General features: G+C 41.7%; 1 protein-coding gene across 1 annotated transcript; it reads right to left on the bottom strand.

Annotated features, from left to right (window-relative positions):
* Window positions 1-1,612: 1,612 nt before the first annotated feature.
* Window positions 1,613-11,096, bottom strand: LDHB (lactate dehydrogenase B). Its single transcript, XM_010715784.4, has 8 exons — window positions 10,938-11,096; window positions 10,510-10,641; window positions 7,965-8,082; window positions 7,319-7,492; window positions 4,781-4,954; window positions 3,380-3,497; window positions 2,774-2,897; window positions 1,613-1,959 (listed from the first exon to the last, which is right to left on the bottom strand). Exons 2-8 carry the CDS (start codon window positions 10,633-10,635, stop codon window positions 1,792-1,794), a joined length of 1,002 nt encoding a protein of 333 aa, XP_010714086.1. The 5' UTR covers window positions 10,636-10,641; window positions 10,938-11,096; the 3' UTR covers window positions 1,613-1,791.
* Window positions 11,097-19,088: the final 7,992 nt, after the last annotated feature.

Raw genomic sequence — 19,088 nt, 5'->3', positions numbered from 1 at the left:
ATAGGGACAGTCTTTAGCTCTCTGAGTATTTAATGACAAGGCACAAAAGATGTGTTAACGTTGAATTTATGATCACTAAAAAAAAACCCCAACCTGTGGATACAGAGAATTTTGAACAGACAGACACTAGGGTTACAATAGCTTCCCAGCTCAGGCAGTGATTCCTGTGTTAATTTCAAGGCATCACAACCTAGGTATCAGTTTGCTGATCTCAGAACACAAAGTAAGACCCTGCTCTTTGATGAGTGAGGATTGCATGCTGATTTAATCAGGGACAAAATTCAGTTTTATAGCAGCTGAGAACTTCAAGAATAATCAAGATTTACAGACAGAAAGGAAAACTGCCCACTCTCTGCCCTTTAAGACAGCTGATGCCTCTTCACACACACCAGCCTTAACAATCCTAAAAAAGTGAAGTGCCACAACATAGTTTTGAACTATATCACTAACTGAGAACAGTACAAGTATGAATAAAGTGGAGAAGGATCTATGCAGTTAACCCAGTAAACATGCTGTGGACTTCAATACTCGAATGCATTCAGTTTTTATGGATTTTCCATTTAGGCATCAAAGGATCACTAAGCAAAAAATGTAACCTTGATTCTCACTTCAAAAATTAAAGAGGAAAAATGAATAAGGGAAAGACCTCCCCCATCACAAATTTACAAACCTCTCAGTGCCACACAATAAAACATACCGGTTGAACACTCACAACTGCCTCCCAAGCATCACACAAGCAATTTAGTATTAAGCCTCAGTTTTATCTTTCTGAACACAGCTGTTCTGACAGTCAAAAGGGCCAAATGAACAGCACAACATGGCTAACCAACCAAGAGAAGAAATTGCCCAGCTCTCCATGGAGTGCAGCCTCACCTCAAGTCTCATGTGTGGTTGTCAGTGCCACAACTTAAGGACGTAACATTAGTGTCCAAAGGAGAAATATGAAGGTTGTGAAGCGTCTAGAGGAAAGATGGGGAGCACCTGAGTTCCCCAGATTTGTTCAGCACAAAGAGAGGCCTCTTGGTGGCCTACAGCTTCCTCACAAGGGGAACAGTGAAGCAGGCACTGATCTCCTCTCTGGCAACAGCAACAAGGGAACAGTGAGGAATTGCATCAGTGAGCATCCTCCATTTTCTACGTCCCTCCACCATTCATTTTTGAGATATATTGGTCAGAGCAAGAGCAAATGAAGTTGTGTCATTCTCAGCAACTTACTCCTTTCATTATTTTATAGTTAGTGTCTACTCTGTAGAGTAGAAAGCATCAATTTAGGTAATAAAACTTCAGGATATCTGCAGAAATATTTTTCATAGCAGGTTTCCAGACCTACGGATCAATTTATTTCACCCAACAGTAAAAATATCAGGAAAGTTTCAATTCCCAGGTGCTTAAGTCAGCATCTGGATTTCAAGTTATCTACTGTACAGAAATTACTTCCAATAAGATTGTATTACTGCAGTCCCTCCACAGGTAATTACTACAGTTTTGCTAACCTTACGTTAGAAAATACACGTGTCTACAGTCTCATATATCAGGTGGCAGTATTAATGGTGAACACTATGGTCAGAATAAGCTTTAAGTACTAGAAATAAGTCACTAGGACACCAAAACATGCCTTAAAGTTGCTTTATTTGTTCATAAGGTCTGTGCGTTACAGCAAGCTTACGTTTAGCTACTGTGGACAAAAGCTCAGTCTGGAAGAGCATTAATGTTAACCATAGAGATGTATAGCGAGTAGAGAGCCCACATTTGTACACGCTGTTTTTCTACTGCTGCAATCTAACATGTGAGTTACAGATCCTTAAGATCTTTCTGGATGCTCCACAATGTGTCTGCACTCTTCTTCAGCTGAGCCACTTCATCATCCTTCAGCTTTTGGTTGATGACACTTGTCAATCCAGAGGCACTCAGGACACAAGGCAGGCTCAGGAAGACATCGTTCTCAATGCCATACATGCCCTGTCACAAACAAAAGAGTATTACATCATTGATGGGAATCCATAACTCCAGAGCTGCTTTTAATTTATACAGCAGGAAGCCTTCAGACATCAGATCTTAAGACTACTACTCTGCAGCCTGCAGAAAATTTTCACTCTGTATATTTGAAAATAGAGTTGGTTTAAAGCAAACAGCAATAATAAAATGGATTATTTCATAAATCCTAACTCCAAAAATCCTATTTATATCTAACAAGTTAGTCTGACAAAACTCAAAAGCTGTAGGATTAGAGCAAGTAGAAGTGGCAGGTAATTTTTCTGACTATAGGGGGAGCTGTAAAATCAGCTGGCCCAGAGCCCATGGTCCACTAGAGGTTATTCAGCTGGCACAGATAAATAAACAAACAAACAAAAAAAAGTGCTCTGCCCCAGCACCTTAGCTAGGGAGTGTTTCATGGAAACACATTTGGGCTTCCACAAAATTTTTTTTGTTTGTTTGTTTTGTTTTGTTTTTGTTTGTTTGTTTGTTTGTTTTTCCCACTGACAGCCTCTTTTAATGAAGCTGTATGCCATACATGGCAAATTTCACACAAGGGTAATACAATGCTGGGCAGTACAGTATTTCCTTACCCTTCTTACAAGTACAGAGCAGAGAACTAAGAAGTCAGGAAATAAAATTACAATAGGATGCTCCCTTTGTAACACCTGAAATTCAGAGTAGGTTCTTAAAAAAACAAAACAAAGCTTCCTTTGTTCACCACCTTGCTAACTGACACTGTTCAGTTTTTCCATAACAAAGACTGTGCTTGAGCATCCAATATACCAACATTTCTTACCTTTACCAGTGTTGACACAGAATGAACTCGGCACAAGTTCTTCAGCATCGTCTCACAGAGCTCAGCAACGCTAAGGCCAATGGCCCAGTTTGTATAACCCTTGAGTCTGATTACCTCATAGGCACTAAGGAAACATTGAAATACACTAGCATTAGTTAAAGAGCATTCAAAGTATACTGAAGACAAGGTCTTAGATAAGCAAATATTCCCTATCTAAAAAAGAAAAACCCACAAAACACTCCTATGACACACTGCAACTTTTAGAACTATAAAAGCCAGAGAAAAAAGTCACACGTTCCAGCATTAGAGCATAAAATACAGAGCGTATGTTAAACCAAATGTATAATAACAATAAAACCTTATTGTTCTCTCAGCATTAGCTGAAAAAAGAAAAATAGCTTCCTCATATGAACAATTCTCATAGTGAAAAAATAGAAAGCCATGTATAGTAACAAATTCTCTCAACAATAGTAACAAATTCACTCAAATCAGTGGAACAGTGATTCAGTCATTCTGAATACACAAAAGCTGAGGTGGGAAGGAGATGCAGCATGCAGAAAAGCCATTTCCATTATTACATCCACATTATTCCTCAACTCACTGTACCTTTCAACAACCTGCTTGTGGACTTCCTTCCAGTTCTCACTGTCTTTGTCAGTTCCCATGGCAGGATTCAGCTCCTGGAGAGAAACACCTGCCACATTAACTCCGCTCCAAACAGCCACTGCAACAAAAAAAGAGTATAAGCTCCACAGCACTTAGCAACTCCACCTGCTCTTGGTCTAGCTAGGATATATTAATGAAACAAAACAATAGCAGCCAGAGCCACAATAAAGTCTGAGGCAGATTTTGTCTTCATTGAACAAGAATTAATTCTGAGAACACCGGATATCAGAATATTCTGAAAACACTTCTGTACTGACACTGAAATTCATCTCTAAACATGAATAACAGAACTTTCAGTCCTTCAAAGATTTAGAGAGCTATTTTTTCCAGGTCAGAAACCTCAAATTCCTGCAAACAGACATATGAGTTATTTATTCAGCTTTTTAGAACAAATTTCACTGAAGAACTGCTGTATGTACATTTGCTGCCCCACTGATCAGTATGAGTATTAGCCTCCAAGAACTGTACTCTATTTCCCTGAGCAATATGCAAGCTTAGAACACCAAGAAAGGAATTTGTCAATCTCCTTTCGTATCGAAAGCTTACAAGCAGATTCATTTCCTGCTTCTGCAAATCCACTAGGAATGTTCCTCAATACTTTAAAGCAAAAGTAGATGAAACAGTGAAGCAGAATAAGCTCTCTTACTGCTTCGATTAGTACTGTAGTTGATGGACACTACTTTGATCAGACGCAGTGTGACACTGTGAAATGTGGATCTCTTAAAAAACACGTAGCACTAAAATTCAAAGCAGTGCCATCATCCATACAGTTGTTCTGCTGCATCCTTTCAGACTTGAAATAAACATAAAAGCTGAACTAAGACAAATAAGTTTAAAACCATGAAATCAAAGAAGCTTCTATTGAAATAGCATGGATAAAATTCACAAAATAAAGGGATTTTTGTTTACTTCAAGCTGGATTACTAGCCTTTTAGATTATTTGCAACAATCCCATTTAGTGACGTAGTGATAACACTAACACAGCTTTCAGTGGAAAGCCTTGCTACAGACAGTATTGATGATGGAAATCCAAAAACTACAAGTAAAGGAAGAGAACTGGAATTCTTAGCATTCATTTAAAAAAATGGCCTCTGCAGGTCAGGATTTAGTTATACAGTCACAATGATGTTAACTGAAAAAAAGAAAGAAAAAAAAAAGGAAAAAAAACAGTAGCAGGATTTCCTGGACTTAATTGTCTCAACTCACTATACAAAGTGCTGCTTGCCACTCAAGCCCAGTTGTATCTGATCATTCAGGATTTTTAACACATGCAATTTCAACCTCTAGTACTGTACTGTTTAATCAAAAAAAAAAAAAAAAATCTTCCACAGTGCTCCTTACCACTAGAATCACCATGTTCTCCTAAGATCCAGCCATGGCAGCTGGTTGGGTGGATATCAAGTCTCTCAGCCATCAGGTAGCGGAATCTAGCTGTGTCTAGATTGCAGCCACTTCCAATCACACGGTGCTTTGGCAGGCCACTCAGCTTCCATGTGACATAGGTTAATATATCCACTAAAAAAGAAGAACACACACAGCGAGTTAAACCATTCACGTACACCAGAAATAACACACCAAGTATTTGCTGCAAGCGGTAGGGCTCTCAGGAAGACTCAAAACACAAGTGAACTCACTGGTCACTGTATTTTAGGTCTGTTTATTTAAAGGACTAAAGGTGAATAAACTACCGGAAGCTTAGGATCCATCTAGCTACCCTTCAGAAAAATCAAAGAAGGTCTTTGGAAATTAGTATCCTGTCAGCTAAAACTAAACCCCTCAAAGCAACCAGAACTGGCACTGAAATTTTTCTCTGGCTAAAATAGTCAAGCAATATCCTGAAGTAACATTACGTTCCACTTTTTCATAAGCAACAGCAAAGCAATTTACAGTGGGGAAAAAAAAAAAAGAATCTTGACATGTACATACACTACTCCTACTCCAGGTTCACTTCTTGAATGCATCTGTTCATTAAACAGTTTCTACAGTGGTTACTTCTGTAGCATGGAAAGCTAAATGAGCTCTATGTTTTGGCTGCATTTGGCTCTAAAAATAGATTTAGAGAAAAACAAGCCAATTAAGGCTGGGGCAGGCTGAAGGAAAACTCAAATCCATAGCTCTAAGCAAGAATAATAATCGGGCCACAACACTGAATGCTGACTCCAAAAGTCTCAAAGGAAAACTGGTTCTCCAGAGGGAATATATTTATATATAGATCGCTTGCTTGGGCAACAAAAGCATGCAGTCTCAGTGCAGTTTGCACCTTCATGTTACAAGGGGCGTTCCCAATAGCACTGCTGTGCTATAGCCACAACTGGTACTGCTCTTGCCAGGGCCACAGTAATCTATGTGCAGACTATGGAGTACTGGCTTCTCAAACAGCTACATTTCCCCTGGACACATGCAAACTTTGGGGTTCAGTTTTATCTCACTGCTTGCCAACAATATGATTTTTTTTTTTTTTTTTTTATACAGGAGAGAATGTGGGCAGTGCTATGCGAATTAAAGCCCAGACAGCTCTGGGGAAGTCAAACCAGGAAGGACACAAAGGTCACACCAACACATAGCTAGACACGCCTGATGCCCTGACACCCCTGAAGTCCTTTCTGAAGCTTACAATTGCTGCACTATGAAAACTAGTAAACATGAGGTTTCCACAGATTGAGTTAAAAAAAAAAAAAAAAAGCAAAGTAATTCTGGAAAAAGCAGCATGTTCAGTTGTCTCACACAGCTGCTCTACTGGAAAGGAGTCTGCAGTTTGAATTCAGCCTTGCTAGAACAAGAACAATTTCATCTGTGATTTCATTTTCAGATAAGTTTAAAATTGCCATGTTATTGTACTTGCACAGAAGTCACTTGCTCAGTATACCAGTACTCAATAGCACGATTTGTACACTACCTAATTACTCAGACAGCAGCTGACTTATTAGTTTTACATGCACTGTTTTAACTGCTAAGGTGCTTTAAAAGCAGTCTCACCTCATTGCCAGGGCTCTGTAGCAGCTGTTTTACTCTAGTGCTGAATCAAAGAAAAAACACCCTACAGAGACTTCCTACAAAGGACACCGGAGTTCATACTCCTTCCTCTTACCATGAGCCTCAGCATGCAAATACTATTTCCTGAATATATGGCTACAGCTGTATTAATCTTATTTCAACATTACTACGGCTGTTTAACAAGTATTGATATCTTAACAAGGTTGATATCTTAAAGGGCAGATCCTCCATTCTGAAGAATGGCCATATCCAGTCTTATCCCATCCCTTGATAGGACAAGGGAGAATGGTTTTAAACTGAGATAGAGGAGGTTTAGATTGGATATTAGAGAGGAAGTTTCTCACACAGAGAGTGATGATGCACTGGAACAGGTTGCCGAAGGAGGCTGTGGATGCCTCATCCCTGGAGGCATTGGAGGCCAGGCTGGATGTGGCTCTGGGCAGCCTGGTCTGGTGGCTGGACCCTGCACATAGCAGGGGGGTTGAAACTACATGATCATTGTGGTCCTTTTCAACCCAGGCCATTTTATGACAAGCCCCAGTCAAGGAGTTTGATTTACACACTACTTACACACTACTTACACGCAAGTATCTCCCAATCATTCAAACCTTTTGAGCTAGAAATTTAAAGCTACCTCCTGCTTAAGCCAAAGTAGGTAAGAACTCATTTATCATTAGAAATGCTTTAAAATACAAATCACTAAGAGTCCTGAATAAATAATATCAAATTCCTAGAGCTCTTATATTTTCACTGTTAGCAACTATACGGCAGATGTCCAAATAAAGATAAGAAATTTCATATTGGAAATTATATTTGAGAAGATTAATGAAGCATCACTAGTATTCTAAAAATGGAAAACATAGGTGTTGTAGAGATCTGCTTTACCTGGGTTGGAAACCACAAGGATGGTGCAATTGGGGCTGTATTTCACAATCTGAGGAACGATGAATTTGAAGACGTTCACATTCCTCTGAACCAGGTTGAGACGACTCTCCCCCTCTTGCTGACGAACACCCGCAGTTACTACCACAATCTTCGAGTTGGCTGTGACAGCATAATCTACAACCATGCATAGAACCAAAGACCGTTAAATAAGTTTATCAGCAATTTCAACAGCATCATCATTTTCACACAGGTTTTTCAAGTAGCCACTGTACTGTACCAACATTCAAGCCCAGATGTAAGACATCGTCCTGATGCATCAGCACACAGACCTCTATTACATTCAACTCCCCCCTCCAAATCTTATTTCTACCATCTGTACAGTGAGAAAGGTATTTGTTCTTCGTTACAGAAGTACTAGCATTTCATTAAAATCAATTTTAACTGTTGCCCAAAATAGTAAAGTGACCATTAAGAGATATAGAAAAGCTCAGATTAAGGGCCACTCCCCATTGGGATTATGAGAGACTAAAAATCTCACCCCAATTTGTTAATTTAAAATCTTTTGATGCCAAACCCTAAGAGTTCTGATTACATGAGCAATACAATTAAGCTTACAGAGTACTGTTATAAAGAATCTGAAGTTCACCTTTGTCTGCCACAATCTTATGAGTCTGAAGGAACAAGCTCCCATGCTGTAGATCCATCATTTCTCCTTTTAGTTTGTCTTCCAAAACATCAACCAAAGCAAGCTCATCACAAAGACCCTGAAGAAATAATTAAATTTAAGGAATTTAATACATAATTAGCTGTTAACTCATATTTAAAAGTTGCTTCTTAAGCTATATTACTTTTAAATGAACACGTTACATCTGAAAGCAACTTTCTGCAAAGGCTAACCAGGACAAAACTATCTTGGTGCTACTGTGAGATGCAGCAGAACAGAGCCACAGGCTGCTTCAGCACAGGCTTGCCAGCCTTGTTCAGACCTTCTGAAAAAGTTATATGTGGGGAATGTGAGTGCACAGCTACCCCTCTACTATTATACAGCAAACATATTTAAGTTTTTCACTTCAGATGTAAAAAAACTGCACTGGTCTGTTGCTTTTGTGCAAACTGTTTACATTCAGAACAGTTAATTAGTCACTGGAGGAAAACTTCAGGAGTTCATACTCAGCACTAATTTTACTCTGCAGACTAACAGCAAACTAGAAATTTCAATTGTTTAAACATTAAAAAAATCCTAATAGAAAACACTAGTGTTAAGCTAAGAAGTTACTGAAATTGGAATCTGAAAACAGCCTGTGTACAGAGATGCGATTACTTATGGATTTATATATAAATCCGTAACGATGTGGGTCTGAGTCCAGACCTTGCACCAAACATTCACCAGACTGCAGGTGAAGGAGCCAGTTCCCACTGAACCACAGGAATACCTGGAATCGCTCCAAGAAATGATTTCATGAATTTGCATCAGTGTTGCCTAGAGAAAAATTCAGCTTGCCATTAGCACACACAGGAATGAAGTCTGCACAATCACCATCGAAAGCAGCTTAAAATATTCCCCTTAAAAACGAGCTGCCTTGAAACTGAAGAACTTTCCATTCCCAGAGCAGTACAGTAACATCAGTGACTTGTTTCTGAGAGCTAAAAATAACTGATGTGGAACTGTAGTGTCACTGAAACAATGTATGAAATAGCACAAGTATAAAGTATACTTAGTATTAGCATTAGGATCCAAAGGTATCCGAATACTAACACACAGCAGATCAGGCACAAAGTTTTATGCTACAGTTTAACAAGAAGCAGAAGGCATTTCAGGCAGCCAATCATCTTGCAGAAGTCAAAGCCACATCTGATTCAGTGACAAGAATCAAGTGGTTTTGCTGTTAAGGTGGTTTATACTGCAGTACACACATATGAGAGAATGAGAAGAGCAGAACTCTGAGGAAATTCACTCCATTATGTCATATTTCAAGACTGAAAGATTAAGCCCAATTTTCACTCCAGGTTTGGAACAAATATTTTAGTAACGTAGTAAAAACTACATTTCTGTAGACAAGATGATCCTGCTTAGAGCAGCATATTAAACACAAATGCAGGATTGTAATGAAGCTTGCAGTCATTTCACCTGGCTTCTATTCTGCCACCCTTGAAGGCAGTAATTTGTGAATGGTCTTCCCCTCCATCAATTACATTTCAGTTTTGTATACTTGTTAAAAAAAAAGTTACCTCCACATCAGTACCTGCCTCACAGTAGCCTTTACTTACCATTATCCTTTCCTTACCATTATCCTTTCTTGCTGGCAAGCTTTAAGTATCAGCAAGTGAAAGACCCTCAACATTTTTTCCCCCACAAATAAAATTTGTGCTTTAACACATACATCTTCGAGGTACTACAGGATGGACTGTCTCCAATGACATGACAGCTATTTCAGCTGTATACGCCAGATTCTTGATGCCAACCCTGTGAGCTATTTGACATAAGATTTGCCATTTCAAGGGGGTCAGGCACATCTGCTTGTCTTCCTGGGAAGAAAATGAAGACCTGTGGCTCCCACTTGTCTTTTCAAAAAGGCAACGATAAATCAGATTTAATTCATTCATCACATTCTCTAAAAACAAAAGGCAAAGGTTCTCTTACACATTTAGCCCTTGCTTTGTTCAAAGACAGCAGCTTAAGAATTGCCAAAAAGAAAAGAAAAAAAAAAATGCAGGGTAACCTCCAGTTAGAGCCCTGATTTTTAGTTTCATACACTGCTCTGGACACAGCAGTTATGCAATCAGACAAGAGCAGCTTAAGGTAAATCAAGCAGCCCTTGGAAGGCACCCGTAATCGTTCAGAGATGAGACAGTAGGGCATAGATGCACGAGAACAAAAATGACGAAGTTATGGTTCTGTTTCCTATCCTGTCCTTCGCACTGATCTCAGCTTCGCCCGCATTCTTTGTGGGCAAAAGAGCTCCGCTGGGCAGACTCCAGCTGTGTTACGGAAAACTCTTAATCAATTCAAAAGAAAAGAAAGAAGAGCTTGGGAAGGGCCTCAGCGCATTTTCGCAACGAAATCACTCTCTAGAACCAGCTGATAGGACAGAAAATGAAGGTGACCCCCGCATCCATCCGACCCTCCCCCCCCTCGCCGCCCCACCACGTGCTCAAGCACGAGGAGCCGCCGCGCCGCCCCGCGGCCGTACCTTGCCGAGGATGCTGATGGCACACGCCATCCCCACCTGCCCGACCCCCACCACGGTGATCTTGTTGTTGGGGACCGCGCTGCCCGCGGCCACGGGGGTGATCAGCTTCTCCTTCAGGGTCGCCATCACGTCCTACGAGAAGGGGTTGGAGGAGGCTCGGTTTAATGGGGCCGCATTCCAACGCCCGCCCGAGCGCACCGCACATTACCGCTCGCTCCACGCCCGCTCCCCGCGGGGCTGGGGGCTGCTGCGGCAGCGCGGAATGCAGCGCCTTCCCCCCAGCACAGCCCAGAGCCCCCCCTCCCCCCCTCGGACCACGAAGACCCTACCGCCCACCCTCGGGGGGGGGGGAGGGGGGAAGGAGGGGAACCGAACCACTGCGAACACCTCCCCCGCTGCGGAGAAAACCTCGCTCTCCCGCTACCCACCGGTTCGGTGCGGAAAAAGGAGAAACGGGAACAGCGCTGCGACACCAGCGGGGCTCGGGCAATCTGCGCTCCGCAGCGGAAGGGGCGGGCTGGCCTGGGTGGAGGAGCCCCTCACCGCGCCCTTGGGGCGGGCACAGCGTCAATGGGAGGCGGCGGCCGCCGCGTTCAATCCGCGTTGAGGAGGAAGGCTCGACTGCGACGCCGGTCCGCCCTCCTCCTCCTCCCCTCGGTCTCCCGCCACGTCCTTTGCAAAAACGTGTCGCGGTCGGGATGGAGGCCCTTCTGGTGTGGCTGTCGGGGGTCCCTGAAGGGAGGGCCAACCTCAGAAAAGGGTTATTGCAACGAAAAGTTAGCGCAGTGAGGATTATTGCAACGTGGGTCTAGAGCAGCCAGGCACTGTTTGCAGAACAAGCAGAGCAGGAAACCGGTCAGCACGGCCTGTAGCATCACTATGCCATGCAGCTGCGTAGCAGCCTCACAAAAAGAGGAGAACACTATCTCCCCTCCTTTCTCCTCTTCCTCCCCCTCCCCACCTCCCCTCTTTCTTCCTCCTTCCGCATTCAGGTGGTTGGAATGATTTTGTTGGCTACCAGCCCAAGGGTGCCTGCAGTAAAGCCAGGAGCAGTGCAGTGCATTACTGGATCCCAGGGAGCGCTGTGTTGACAGTGCTTTAGGCACCCAGGTTGCAAGATGGCTGTCACATGTAAATGGTAGAATCAGAATCATAGAATGGTTTGGGCTGGAAGAGACCTTAAAGACCATTCAGTTCCAACCCTGTGCTGCAGGCAGGGCTGCCACCCACCAGATCAGGCTGCCCAGGGCCCCATCCAACCTGGCACTGGACACCTCCAGGGATGAGGCATCCACAGCTTCCCTGGGTAGTCTGTTCAGTGCCTCACTACCCTTTGAGTACAGAAGTTCTTCCAAACATCTAACATAAATCACCTCTCTTTTATTTTAAAGCCATTCCCCTTTATCTGATCACAATTAGACTGTAAAATGTCACTTCCCCTCCTGCTTGTAGCTCACCTCATGTAATGGAAGGCTGTAATGAGGTCTCTTAGAGCCTTCTGTTCTCCTAAGCTAAACAAGTTTAACTCCTTCAACCTTTCTTCACAGCAGAGGTGCTCCAGCTCTCTTAGCATCCTCAGGTCCTCCTCTGGACCCACTTCAACAGCTCTAGATTTTTCTTGCACTGGAGGCCACAGGCCTTGACACAGTATTCCAAATGGAGCTCATGAGAGCAAAGGAGAGGGCAATAATCACCTTCCATTAAAAGATGTAGCCCAGGGTACTGCTTGCTCTGTTCATGAACACAAGGACCTTCACACGAGTTTTCCTTCAGTTAGCTGATAAGGTGGAGAAGCTTTCTCTATTTCACAGAGCCATAGACTTAGCCAGGAGAAATTTTAAGAGGATTCACTGCAAGCAGGGAGTTGTGTATAACTAAAGCATTTTATGTGATTTTATTTTGGGGCAAATTTACTCAAATTGTGGTATCTGATTTTTGTGCAATCTGGGTTTTGCCCTGCAGCTGTCTTCAGCTAAAATTTTGCGGTTGAATAAATCCTGTTGAGACAACGGCACATCTGAAGTCACACACAAATGCTCTGGCAAGAACAGGGAATGTAACCTGATGCAGTGACACGATGACAACTCTTCCTGCTCCTGCAACAGGAGCCACAACCCATATCACAGTATCTCTGACTATTGTACCATATCCCAATAGAGCACTTTAAAATGTAGGACCTGTGATATGATCCCATGGATTGTGAATGGAGTTTTGTTCCTTTCTAAAGCAGTAACCACAGCAACCAATCTAAGGAACGGTAAATGCGACGTGAGATGCCTTTCCTCTGACCTTTCTCTTGCTTCACGTTGGGTCAGCTGTACTGAAATTTGGGTATGCAATTTGCCAGTGTTGCTGAATAGGGAAGAAAGAAAGGATTTGCTGAAATTCCTGCTTGGCCCATGCACGGGGAATGGAAAAGAAGAAATAGCAAACATTATTTTCTCCTAATTTTGTAACACTATTTTTTTGTAGCTGTCAAAGGAGATAGTAGAGTCAGAACACTAAATTTTGCACATAAAAAAAAAAAAAAGAAGAAAAAAAAAAAGAAGAAAAAAAAGCTTTTAATACCTTATCACACATCATTAACTGTTAAGAGTAAAACAGAAGATTAGATTCCAGAGTCCTCCTAAACAACTGACCAGGCACAGAGCCCAGCTCTTCCTGTCTGATGCTGTGGGCTGCTTTTGTTGTTGTCACTGCCAGTTTAAGGTTTTGTTGATTTTTTGATAGGTATTTTTCCAGGTTAGTGCTTACTGGATTAATTCTCTTTGGCTCACCAAGCAGCCAAACATATGCTGGTGCCAACTGGAGAGAGATGGTGAGAATGCTTGGTGAGGAAAGGGTGAAGCCTGCTTTTCTGGGCAGCAGTACAGCTCCTGTTGCCTTTAAAGGACTATCTTGCTGTGGCCTACTTTACTTTGTTATGCTGTTTGGCATTGCAAAAGTGCCCTGATGGAATGAGTTAAGTTGTCCACACAGTACTTTGGGTTGAGTCTGAAGAAAATGAGTTAGAGATCTCCCAAACTCCAGCTAAAAATTGAGGGAGCCAGATGAAAATAAAAATCACACAGTGAAAAGTGAGGGTAAGAAAGTTTATCTTGTGTAATCAAAACTGGAACGTGTGCAACTGGGCACTGAGAAAACAAGGAAGAAGGGAGAAGAAGAGGTGTGTGAGGGAGGTCAGGGGCAGATGAGAGCAGGGCTCTCTCAGGCCCAAAATGGAGCACGGTGCATGTTCCTCCTGCCAGCCTCCCTGGTGAGGAAAGCTCACCGCTGCCTAACGTGCTCTTTGGACAGGATCCTTCTTGCTCATTACCAGCATTCTACAATCATTTGTAATCAAGTTGAGAGGAAAAGACCACTTTCCTGCTTGAAAGACCTTGAAGGTCTTGATTTAGATCAGGCCTTGTCTTGCTGGCAGTATTAAAAACAGAGGGCATTTAATACTTTCTCCGAAGCTCTTGCCCAGGACAGCAGAAGAAAGAAGATTATTCCCTCTTCCTGCTTTCAGTTATTTACTCATTTATTTCCCCAGAGACAGAGGCACTGGGAGGTGAAGAGCTCTCCCTCAGGTCAAGCAGAAGGCCTCTGGTGACAGGTCACAGTTTCAAAGTTCATCTCAACTTTGGCAACGTTGGCATTTTTGACAAAGAATGGCTTTACAGAAAAACAAACCCTACTGTTATAGGACACAGTCTAAATAAATTTGCCTAGTAACCTTCATACAGTTACAACATTTTTGTGTGTACATTTTAATCACATTTACCTTTTGGTTTGCATACAAGGTCTGTAATTACATAAGTCTGAGATACACCACTTACTTGCATCAGTGTCGTTGTCTTCCCAAAACACATGAAAGTAGATATGATTACCTCGCTGTTCCTTTTTTGCAAAATTACAGATTAATCTGTCTGCGAACAGAAACCTCATTTGAAAAACTCTATTAATGAAACTCTTTCCCACAGCAAAATGTCGATGGTCTGATGATGGCCATAGTCCTAAGGAGAATGGAGAAACAAGAATTATCGGTCCACTTTTGCAAAATAGAAAGAGATTGATTCATGTGCCAGAAATCATGGAGTGCTGGTGTATACACTGTGCTGACAGATATTGAGCTAACATTCTGGTCCATCTGAGTTTTAATTTTGTACTGATCTATCTGGCTTCTCCACTGAAAGGGAAAAATACGTTACATAGTAAAGCCACAGGATCTTGGAGTGGCAATTCTGCAAACTTCTTTTATCCTAGTTTTATCTGAAGAAACGATTTCTTATTTATTTTCGGCATTGGGCCAACTTTCTGTTTAATTTTTGTTTAAAGATTATGCAGTATGCCAGATAACACATTCATAATAGCTAAGTTCTTTACAACGCACTTAATCAAAAAACAAATAAACATCACATGCACAAGTTTGCACAGTGATCATCAGCAATTGAAGGCCCCAGTGCTAGCAGAAGCCCTCTTTAAATGACTTTTTTTAACAGGACACATTTTCAAAACAATCTTGATTTACCTTCCATTTTTACATATTGGAAACTAAATTACATTATCCTCTAACAGCACACTGCTCACATTGATTATTGTGAAATGAGTTTGGAGATTCTTTGTAGCAGTGCCCCAATAATCAGATGTTCAGCATCATAAAATATGCCATGATTTGGATTACTTTGATCCACTGACAATGATTCAAACAGTGTCAAGTAGCATTATATGATAGGCACATCTGTCTCTGGCAAAGAACCTGGCTTGAGAAATATCTTCCCTCAATTCAGTAACCTCATTGACTTTTTTGATTGACTTTTATGATTCCCTCTTCTCATTGTGAGTGCACTGTTTGGAAGGCCTCATGGGATCTCTACAATGATCTTGGTGAAATTCAGATGCATTTATACTGCAGAGACACCTTGATTCAGGAGAAAGTTGTGACATTGTGAAGCCTCTTTTATTACCTGTGTAGGAGTCAGTTCAGGATTTCCCCATATTCGTGTAGTGCTTTGAGAAGGTACTATACTGCTTGAGTTCCACAAATCTGGACATTGTTTACACTGTATTTTACTAAAGAGTAGATTCACCTCTCACAATTCCCTCTAACTTGATATCCACTTAAATGATCCCACATTTACCCTGTTAAAAATCATAATTTTTAAGACAGAGTGCATTTTTGCCTGTTTTATAGAAACACACTTCTTCTTGTACTCACTAGTACAGTTACAGCTTCCAGTTGCTGCCTTTGAAGCAGATCACTGATGTTAAGGGTCGAGGTCGATCAGCTGTCCTCCTTTATGGGAAGTGTCCACTGATATCTTAACTAACCTTTGCCATATTGAACTTTGGACCCATACTGCATTGCAGTTCATAGAGCAAGTTTTTGTGGAGATACAGTCAACAGAGCTTCCAGAGAGCATTATTTAACAAGTTTCCTAGGACTGAGGATTGCCTGGCTTCATCACAGCATCCAAGTCCTGTGTGAAAGGTCAGCAGGACACACGTTGCTCTGTATACACTGGAGTCTCATGGTGGTAGAGGTTTGTTGATGGAAGCGAACAAAAAGCAATCGAGCATCATAATCATACTCTTAGTGGTGCTGGATTCACAAGGTGGGGGAAGACAACTAACTGTTGGTGGATAGCACATAGTGTATGGCTGAGTGCTGGGAAGCCTTCTGGAGCATCCTCAGTCACAGCGTATTCCACCTGACCAGTGAAATAAGGAATGGCGAGTAGCAGAAGTGCACGGGCTGCTCCCCAGAGAAAGGATGCTAGTCCTGGCAAACTTAGCCATACAAGCACTATGCCAGGTTCATCTCCTGGTAACACTTTTTGTAATGGAAGCATTTCCAATTAGGGATTTTTGAAAAATCTCAAGATAGAACTCACTGCCTTTAAAATCACTCATTGCCTTTAAAATCACATCAGGTGGCGTGCTGAGAAGAATGGCTTTGCTTTGCATGCAGACTGTCTCTTGACCCCATTAATTTGTTCTTGTGGACAGATGATTTTCCAGAAAACGTATACACTGCTGAAGTTAAAGAGTGATGCATGTCCCATACTAAGTGGCTGGGGTTATGTTTTGCAGTAGTGGTCCTAGAGAGCGGTACACTAGATGTCAGCTGAGATGTCCATGGACACATTTGGAATTTTCTCGTTCAGTCTTTAAAACAGATCCAACTATTCCCCAAACCAGGCTTCCACTTTGGTTTATAATGGTGTAGGTAAAACAAAATGAGCCAGGAGCTTTAGGAATAGTGTAACAAATACATTTCCTTTGGATATAACAGACACCCACTTCAAACTTTCTTGATTCCTTTGAATTATTGTGAGGAACTATTGTTTCCTTCAACAAATACTATTGCAATACACTGAAGGAAGAGGCAATGAAATACTTCGTGGCTTAGATTTGGTAATGTCACCTCGAGGACTTCAGTGCAAGCTCATTGATCCAAAGCTGGGTCAAACCAAGATCTGAAACAGCTGCTTTTTGACCATCTTCATCTCTGTACTATTGTTTTGGATACTGACATCACCTTTTCTAAGCTAAGGAAGCAGCTACGACACAGAAACTGTTCTTCAGCTATGCAAGTCAGCCCAAAAGCAAGTTAAGGATGTAGGTAGAAAGGCTTCTGCCCTCTCATTGCTCATGCCACCTTATCCAGTCACTCAGCATCCACCGCAAGCAGCCACTGCTTCAACTTTCTGATTTGTATGTAAGCCAGATGCCCACAGAAGAGGGTACTTGAGCACCACTGGGCATTGGAAGTGAATAAATAGAATCTTCTGGGGCAGGATTCACAAATACTAATTCTTGCCTGGGAAAAATATTTCCACCCCCACACATAGTCAGCAGAAACACTTCAGAAACCAAGCCAGCTTCAGAGCTTTTGCTCCATGTTGACAGTTTCCATTTCTCCATCGCTGTTTGTTGTTGCTGCCTCATCTGAATTGCTGCAGTTCCATTGAGGACAGGCTCTACAGTAAATCCCTGTTTTCAGGGAGATCATTCGTTGACCAACCCCATAACAGTGACAGCAGCATGAGAATGGGAGTAGGAAATTACACAGTGGGTGTAGGGACTCCTGTAAGCCACTTCCACCGGGCAGCTTTAGCAGATGCTAAAGTTACTCAGCAAATTTGAGTTAAACAATCAGCGCAGTGCTGTGGGGATGGGCCAGTGTCAAAGTGCTGCTCTTCACCCCTGCTTATCCATCCACTAACACATGGCTTTGATACTCCTCTAAGCTCCTCCTGAGCCACTTCAGCTCATTAAAGCAGCTGAAATTCTCTTTCCTTGAAGTAGTTTTCTGTTCATTAGCCAACTTAATTGATTCAGGGAAGTGTCCAGGGGCAGCTGGAGAAGGCTCAAGATGAGCATGCACAAGGAGAGTCCTGTGTCGTTACTGTGGCTGAGAAACAGTAAATCAGCTCACTGCCTCTTCTGTGGCCTCAGCCTAAATTAAGCCTGTGCTCCGAACTGCCTTCTAGAGAAGCTTACACTTTCACAGACTACAGGAGGAGCTGGGGATGGGGATTAGCTCTGCTAAGCTAAATTTAGTCTGTGTGAATACCTCTTCCTGTATCTAGTGTTGTAATTCCAACACTTCTTATTAATAATAATTAATGTCTGTAAGCAACTGTAAGTTTTCTTGTACAGCACAATCAACACTAGCAGAGATATCAGCTAAGACCAGCTACATAAACATGGCATTTTTTCCCTCAGCACATGCCAAGGATTTACTGCATGCATTTAGTCTGTGCTCTTGACGTCTCTGTGTCATTGTCACCTTACTAGCTAACACTCAAATGTGTGCATGTGGGCAGCTGCAGATTTGATAGGTTTGGAAAGTCATGAGTTCCCTATAGTATTTTGTTGATTTCCCTTTTAGACCAATAAGAAAAGTAGGCAAAAATGTACCCTGTCTGGATTTTGGTTGCACTGATTGGGACTTAGAATAGTAGTGAAAATTAATAAACTTTAAAATGAAAGCATGAGCAGTAGATTAAAAACCCTTAAAACTGTGTCATGTCATAACTTATTGCTTACCTTTCCTTAGTACAACTGATGCAACTTTTGCAAACCTATTTCATTTTATGTTATTGGATATATGATACTGCTCGTGCATTTCAGTTTTTATTGTATCTTCCCATATTATTTCACAAATGATATTCAATGTCATTGCAATTGTTTGTACATGGAGATGTGGTGTCTGATTTTCAGACTAAATACATTGTATGTTCTGTTCAGTTGTTTCTTCATTCTACAAAACATAATTAAATTAACTTGCCATTCAATGGGAAGTATCATAAGAGGATATATATACTAAGGACATACTGTATTTGTAGCCCCATGTTCATGATCATTGCTTCCTGTCATAAAGGAAGTTGACATTTGTTCCTATTTGTACAAGGCAATTGTTTGCTGTCATGAATAAATAGCACCTGGGTGAGTCGAATGAACGTGGGTAACTATCCTCATCTATTACTTATTGCTGTTAATTTTTGCACTGTGTTCTCCTAGTTCTGCCAATGAAAAGACTTTGTCTATACTAGAAAGGGTTTGGTAATGCAGTTAGACTATGAAAGTAC

This window comes from Meleagris gallopavo, chromosome 1 (assembly GCF_905368555.1).
Source record: "Meleagris gallopavo chromosome 1, MGAL_WU_HG_1.1, whole genome shotgun sequence".
Taxonomy (NCBI): Eukaryota; Metazoa; Chordata; class Aves; order Galliformes; family Phasianidae; genus Meleagris; species Meleagris gallopavo.
Note: the sequence above shows the minus strand (reverse complement) of the source record. Positions and strands in the feature narration are given on the sequence as shown.

Coding starts and splice junctions, on each gene's coding strand:
- LDHB (XM_010715784.4), bottom strand. CDS start 10,635: ATGGCGACCCTGAAGGAGAAGCTGATCACCCCCGTGGCCGCGGGCAGC. Junction 7,493..7,964: donor TAAGATTGTGGCAGACAAAG/GTGAACTTCAGA, acceptor GCATGGTTGTAG/ATTATGCTGTCACAGCCAAC. Junction 1,960..2,773: donor CTGTGTCAACACTGGTAAAG/GTAAGAAATGTT, acceptor TGTTTGTGACAG/GGCATGTATGGCATTGAGAA.